General features: G+C 50.0%; 1 protein-coding gene across 4 annotated transcripts in view; it reads right to left on the bottom strand.

The window, feature by feature from the left end:
* The window catches only part of Ctbp1 (C-terminal binding protein 1), a 28,751-nt gene extending 28,523 nt beyond the window's left edge, over positions 1-228 (bottom strand). For all 4 annotated transcript variants that reach the window (XM_021210349.2, XM_021210348.2, XM_021210351.2 and 1 more), the window contains exon 1: positions 8-228. In XM_021210349.2, the coding sequence (XP_021066008.1) occupies positions 8-47 (40 nt within the window). In that variant the 5' untranslated portion in view covers positions 48-228. The remainder of the gene's footprint in view (positions 1-7) is intronic.
* Positions 229-7,613: the final 7,385 nt, after the last annotated feature.

A 7,613-nucleotide genomic window follows, 5' to 3' on the forward strand; every position in this document is an offset into this window, starting at 1 on the left:
GCCTTACCCAGCGGCAGGCCCTTGTTGAGCAAGTGGGAGCTGCCCATTGAAAGGCGCGGGTGGCCGCGGGCCCCGATGAGTCCGGCGCTCTCCGCCGCCGCGAGCCCTGCGCCTGGGGCGGCTTCGGCGCAGTCTGCTACTCCGCCCGGCCGCCTGCGCCCGGCCACCGCCGTGCCGAGCCGCCACCGCGCCGCCAGCCGCGCTCCGACCGACGAGCGGGCGGGGACACGCGGCGCGCGCGCGCGGGCGTGGCCTCGGTTGGTCTGCTGTTTGCAGGCAAGGCAGCGCGCTGGACGTACGCGGGCGGCTCAGGGGCCCAGCTGCCCGCCGGCCCGGCGCTCGGCCCCCACCCCCAGCGCCCCTCCCAGGCTGGATTCCCTTCCTGGACACGCCCCCAGCTGTACCCGCCCCCGGCCTCCCCTCCCCTGCGCGTACCCGTGACTGCGTCCCTGCCACTCCTTGGCGCGGTGACCTGGGCCGGAGCCTGAGTGGTGAAGCAGCCCATCCGCGTGGGGCGCTACCAGTCTAGTCGCCGGGGCCTCAAGAGGACAGCGAGAGGGGTTCACTCGGCCCCTTGTGCGCTAGAGCTGGGGCCGCGGACCCAGGACCCAGGAGCTGGACAGCGCCCCAGCCAGGGAAAATGATCTGTGCGCAGGGACAGATGCCCTGTGCGCAGGGACAGATGCCCGCCGGCCGCCCAGAGTAAGAGACTAGCTGTTGGTGGGATTGTCAGATAGGCGTAGCGAGGGATACCGCTTAGCTGTTAAAAAAATAAAATAAAATCACGGAAACAATCCAAACTGAAGGATGCTGAAGGCCATATGGTTACCTACGTGTTTTGAAAATCAAATCTTTGAGAAAGGTGGGCAGTATCAATGAGGGATGACAAGGGCCTGGGCATCTGTTTACAGAAAAAAAATGCTTTGAAAATACTTTCCAATTCGATCTGTTGGCAGACATGGATGGAGAAAAAGATCTAACAGGTGGAGACTCCAACCTGCTACAGTACTTCCTAAATAGACTGAGGGCTGGGGGGGGGGGGGAGCTAGCAGATGTACACTTTCCCTTCATCCCCACCCCTATCCTGGACTGTTTCTCCTGATCTGCTCTAGTTTTCTCGAGCTGCAGGTGACTCCCTACGGATCATCCAAAGGACTCCTCCCAGTTGTTCCATCCTAGCATAGCAACTCCACGGCAGAGACACCTCCTGTTCCTTCTCGGCCAGCCCAAATTCCCACTTTTTCTTGCACATTGTGACTAGGACCACCACATCACTCCATCCTTGGGAAGGATTATACCAAGGCTTATATAAAAACCTTAGGGCCTCCCATTGCGCTGGTCGGAAACCCAGGCTTCTTGTCACCATCTTGTCACCATGGTCCCTGAAGGCAGGAGTCTGCTCCTGAGGATGTGAGGTAGAAAACCACTATGTAGAGATGTGGAGATGGACAGGTAGTTCTGAACATGCCCATCCTAAGAGACCCTCTGACCTTAGGATTGCCCAAAGGCACCTGTAACCACTTGCTTCTGAGAGAGCATCTGGTGTCTGTTGGGCCACATTCACCCTCACTCCACTCTGTTCAACATTGTTCAAGGCCTGAAGTCCTGAGCCATTATCCCGGTGCCAGTAAGAGAGTGTGATGTTTACCCTTACCCTGGCAGTCTCCACCACAGGCCACAGGCTGGACTGGGTACCCGGTAAATGGACCCATCCTGCCTGCCTCAGCTGTTTATCCTCTGGCAAAGCTGTACTTTTCCTGGGAGGACAAGACTCCCTCTGATAAGGGGACCCCAGTTCTTCCCTTACCAGAGAGCACTAGGTTTTCATCCAAGGAATGGGCCTGGTAGCACAGTGCTCCCCTCAGCTTAATCAAATCACATCTGCCTGCTGAGGCTAGAAAATACCCTGTACCCAACCAAAGACCTATGGAGAGACAGCCCAGGCACTGCCCTGTGTACCAGTCCTTCCTGGAAGTAATTTGAGAATCTAACATGAAAGGTTTACACTCTGCCTTTCTCAAATATTCGGATTATTTACATAACTTACAGAATAATAGTATGGAAACTGGATGAAGCTTTAAGCATATGCACTATAAGACATATTAGAGCTACATTCTGATGCTCTAAGTTCTCCAGTGTAATGCTTACTTCCTCTTTTGGTCACCAAAAGATAGACACCTACCTACATATCTGCTGAGCTCCTGGAAAATATTTGGAACAATACGGGTGTTGTCTCTGTCAGTGGGGCCTGGTGTCTGGGAACATGTGGAGCCCTGGAGCCCTGCAGAGACTTAGGAAAACAACACTCCAGAAAGTGAGCAGAAAATTCAAAGCCCAGATACAGTGCAGGAAACAGAAGGCTGTGGCTGGGGGCCAGGAAGAGCTGGGTTTGCGGGTTTGGGGAAGGGATATCATGGTTGTTGAGATACAAATGGCAGAGACCCCACGGAGCTTGTCAGCTTGATGCGGATGGGTGACTCAAAAGATACCTACTGACATCTAAAGAGAGGTTAGTATTGGGGACAGGAGGCAGAGTCCAGAGTCTAGCCACTAAGCAGAAAAGCTAGTGAAGACAGGGTCCTTATACTCCATCCTGTCTATCTGGAGTCAGGCTGGAATACACCACGGTGGGGTACACAAACAATATTTGGAGAAAGAAATCTAGGCCTCTCTGCCTCGCACTCCGAATGACAGAGCTTGCAGAAGATAACATGTGCGAAAACTTCACAGTGGATTGAGTCCGGTAAACAGGGTTCCCGAACTCAAAAATCTGCCTGCCTCTGCCTCCCGAGTGCTAGAATTAAAGGCGTATACCACCACGCCCGGTTCTGGGGCACATCTTTTTTTTTTTTTTTTTTTCAAGACAGGGTTTCTCTGTGTAGCCCTGGCTGTCCTGGAACTCACTCTGTAGACCAGGCTGGCCTCAAACTCAGTAATCCACCTGTGGGGCACATCTTAAAATTAAGCAAATGTGGTGATTTAAAAGAAGAGGGCCAAGGTAGGCTCATATATTCAAATGCTTGATCCCCAATTGATGAAACTGTTTGGGAAGGATTAGGGGGTGCATCAATGGGAGTAAACTTTGAGGTTTCAAAAGCCGGTGCTATTCTCAGGTCCCTCTCTCTGCCTCCTGCTTACCGATCAGATGTTAAGTTCTCAGGAACTGCTTTGGCACCATACCTACCTACCTATGCCCTTCCTCACTGCCATGATGGTCATAAACTCTAACCTTCTGGAACTCTGGACCCTTGAATTAAATGTTTTCTTGTATAAGTTATCTTGGTCATGGCATCACTTCACAGCAATAGAAAAATAGACAACAATAAAAGTGAGCCACAGATCAGCAGCTGCTCAGTTTTACACTCCACAGCCTTCCTTCAGGCCTCTGTATATTGGTTACTTTTCTTATCACCAAGACAAAAAAAAAAAAACCCTGAAAGAAACAGTTTAAAGGGGCGAGGGTTTATTTTAGCTCAGGAGAGGTATTCTGTCATGGCAGGGAAGGTGGAAATGAGAGCGGGTCAGCCCATAGTGGTGGGACCATACAGAGGGGCTCCTCATATTTTAGTAGATCAGGAAGCAGAGAGCAGATGCGACCTCCAACACCCCAACACTGCCCCCATCTTGGAAACAAGTATCCACAAACATTTTAAACTGGCAATTGTATCCCCTTTGTTGCCAGTCTTGACTTATTCCTAGTGATATCTTCTCTAGCTGTGGTTATGGCCACCCACTGAACTCTTATCTGCTATCTAGTGCAGTGACTAGAAGCAAGCTGCTTACACTCATGACCAATAGAGCAACTTTCTGTGCATATGGCCCTGTGTTTCTCAAAGCTCCCTGACACTTCACACATGCTAAAATTTTGTTCTTTGACAGTCCCCATTCTGAGTCAGCAACTGGGATCCTCCCAGAGCCTCAGAGCTCCCAGCATCAGCCTGGAAGAGAGATTAAACACTCCCAGAAGAGAGGTTTGATGTAGCCAGAAACCGCAAGGCTGGGTCTGTGTAAAGATGCTCACAGCTCAACTTCACTGAGCATGGTACCCATAACTCCGCTAGAGGGCTCCAGTGGGAGTATAGTAAACATTTGTAGTGAATCCACACCAAGGTACTGCAAAGTTTGAACCTCACAGCAGATCTGCACCATAGGGGCCGCGAGCATCTGTGGGTTCTACAGCTGAGGCCTCACTTTCCCACCCCGATTCTCAGTGCTGTGTGGAAAACCATGCACAACACACAGCTATCTCCTGGCCTCAAGACTTTCTGTATTTACAGCTATTGTTTGTCAACGAATAGCAGGGAACTAAAACTCTGCTACAAAATATTCGCAACACAGCATGGTAAGTTCTGCACACGTTTGGGCTTGTCTACAAAGACACTTCCAGGAGGGCTAAGGAAGAGAACCCACCCAGAATGTGGCGGTATCCACCGTAGGCTGGAGGCCCAGAGAAGAGAAGAGAAGGAGGCAGCTGGTACGGTTCGCTGAGATGTTCTTCTCCCCTGTGCCCTCCTTACTGTGAACTGAAACCTCCAAAACCAGGAGTGAAATAACCCTTTAGGTCGTTTATGTCAGACATTCTGTCACGGTGACGTGAACACTCACACAAGGTGAATGAGGTAGAGGTTCTAACTTTTGTAATAGTAATAGAGTTATTTTGTAAAATAACAATATGAAGCCAGGCAGGTAATCCCAGCACTTGGGAGACAGAGACAGGCGGATTTCTGAGTTCGAGGCCAACCTGGTCTACAAAGTGAGTTTCAGGACAGCCAGGGCTACACAGAGAAACCCTGTCTCAAAAAAAAAAAAAAATATGAAAGTTTACGACATCTTGAAAGGTTTTCAATGGGGTCTTCAATGATGCACTGTGGTTGGAGGGACAGCAGGGCTGCCTGCGGAGGCCGCCTCAGCACAACCTCTAGATGTGTGTTTCTTCCCTGCCCTGTGGTCACTGTGATGTCAGGGTGTATACGAGAGCTTCCATTTATTTTCCCAGAACAAGTAAGTCGTTCATATAAATAGCACTGTTAGTAGCCAGACTACTTCAGCATATTTAATTTTAGCCAGGCTTGGTGGTTCACTACTTTAATCCTAGCACTTGGGAGGCAGAGGCAGGAAGATGTCTGAGTTCAAAGCCAGCCTGGTCTACAGAGTGAGCTACAAGACAGCCAGGGCTACACAGAGAAACCCTGTCTCAAAAAACATACATACATACATACATACATACATACATACATACATACATACATGTAAGTTGTGGTGAGGTGGAGGGTGTGGCTGGCAAGTCTGTGCCTCACACAGCAGGCTCCCCATTAGTAGTGCTCCAGATCTTGTGGCACCAGACATTGCTCTGGGACCAAATAACATGTGTCCTTCTGGGTGAGGGAACAACTTCTGTGACTGGGCACAGAAATGGGAGCTGTCTTTTGGTCACACCTGGTAATGTCGACAAAATACAACTTAACAGTAAAGAGGTGAAAGGAAGTGGTCAGCTCCCTTCTTCACCCAGGCCCAGGCTATGAGATCAGGCAGATACCAAGCATCTCTGCAGTGCTCTGTCTCCAGATGCCCCGAGGACAAATATTTCTGCTGTTTGTTCCTTTTTTTTTTTAACTATCCATTATAGCTTTTAGCATGCGCATCTCTCATCTCTTTGGTTAGGTTCACTCTTAGGTGTGGGGCTCCTTTAGAAGTATGGATGGAATTGCTTACTTTCTAATTTGAATAGGTTTTCTTGTCCTTTTCTCCTCTATACTCTGAGTAGGACTTGTAGTAAAATGTTGAATAGCAAAGGTGAAATCATAGCAGGGACTTTAAGGAGAAGATGATAGATACCAGAAGGTTCGCATCTGCCTCTCTTCAGTGTTGCATCCTTTAATCACACCCATCTAGTGGGTTCTACATCAGCTAAGCACTGCTGTCCTCCAGTTAACTGATGGGGAAACTGAGTCACAGGCAGCTAGGCAATCTTCCAGTGCTCCATGCACAGAGAGCAGCAAAGCCAGGACCCAACAGCAAGCCAACCTCAGGGCCCAGGCATGGCAGGATATAACCTACATTGGGTGGGTGGAATGGCTCAGAATCTCTGCATGAATGTCTGCAAAATACCAACCTTCTAGAGAAAACACACAATTTTGCTGGTTCCTATTCTGCTTCCTGTGCTTCTCTCTCTCTCATTCTCTCTCTCTCTCTTTCTCTCTCTCTCTCTCTCTCTCTCTCTCTCTCTCTCTCTCTCTCTCTCTCTCTCTCTCTCTCTCTCTGTGTGTGAAGAAGTGAAGGTACTACAGAATCCAAGCTCTCACCACAGAGCCCCTCTAGGACAGGGACTTTGAAATCTCAGACTCAGTCTTTCCCACTGGCTCTTACCCCTTTCTATCCAGAGGTGCCAGTGACACGCTCTGGGAGAACCAACACAGTGAGTGCTGCTGCCATGTGTTCACAGTCATCCATCCCTGTGCAGATTTCCATTGCCAACCTGTCTCTCATGGTGTCAGTGTGCTGCCTGGAATTCTCTCAAGGCCCAGCCCCTCTGCCTGTGGCTGTGCTGAGGTTTCTCTCAGACAGATCATTTATTGCACATGCTCTTCTGTTTTCCCATTGGCCTACCACTGCCCAACATGTTCCACGGAGGGACACTAATGTCCCTGTTTTGAAATGGAGAGGGCGACAGCTCCTGAGGAAGGCAGGATGACAGCTCCACCTACTGAAACTGAGCCAGGTCTCCCAGGAGGCACAGCCTCTTTTCCCAACATGTACACAGGCCCAAGCTGAGGATGACACCCCCTAAAACGGTTATTAACGTGTCTTCTATTGAACTAAAGCAAGTCAATGGAGAGGAGGTACTGATTATCTGAGACACAGTTTTCTCCATCATTGGAAGTAATCACACAAAATAGCTTGACATCTGCCGCCAACTACGAACTATCTGCCACACACAAACCCACTGGATACGTGTGAGAACTTCTCTAGGGTTTTGGTTGGGGAAGACCACTTGTCCTTTACTGGCAATGGGGTGGTAATGGGGAGCACTGGGTCTCAGGCAAGGCTGGTCTGCTGTACAGAGCTCAGTCGTGGAGCCCACACCAGGGGCTCGGAGCAGTCTTATCGAGCTGGTGGCACTGAGCTTGTCCCAGACTTCCCCACCGACAGATGCCCCGCCTAGCACTTGCACAGGCGGGATGGAACGGAGTATTTCCAGCACTCCTTGGCACTGTAGGCTAGACTGTGGTCACAGCGAAGAAGCCTGTCACTCGCCTCTCTCACTTCTCACCTCGGTACCCTGAGCTCCTTTTTAATGGAAGCTGAGGGCCAAACCCAGAACCTTGTGTTTGCTAGCAAGCAAACAGAGCTAAATCCCCACCAATATCTCCTTTTAAAGATTTATTTATTTATTTACTCCTTCTGTTTTGTTGTTTGTTTGATGGTTTTGGTTTGGTTTGTCTGTTGTTTGTTTGAGGCAGGGTTTCTCTGTGTAACCCTGGCTGGCCTCAAACTCAGAGATCTGCTTGCCTCTGCCTCCCAAGTACTGGGATTATAGGCATGCGCCACCACTGCCCAATTGTATTTATTTATTCTTTTTGTCGTTTTTTGGAGACAGGCATAGGGCGACCTCT

Source organism: Mus pahari, chromosome 13 (assembly GCF_900095145.1).
Source record: "Mus pahari chromosome 13, PAHARI_EIJ_v1.1, whole genome shotgun sequence".
NCBI classification, from domain to species: domain Eukaryota; kingdom Metazoa; phylum Chordata; class Mammalia; order Rodentia; family Muridae; genus Mus; species Mus pahari.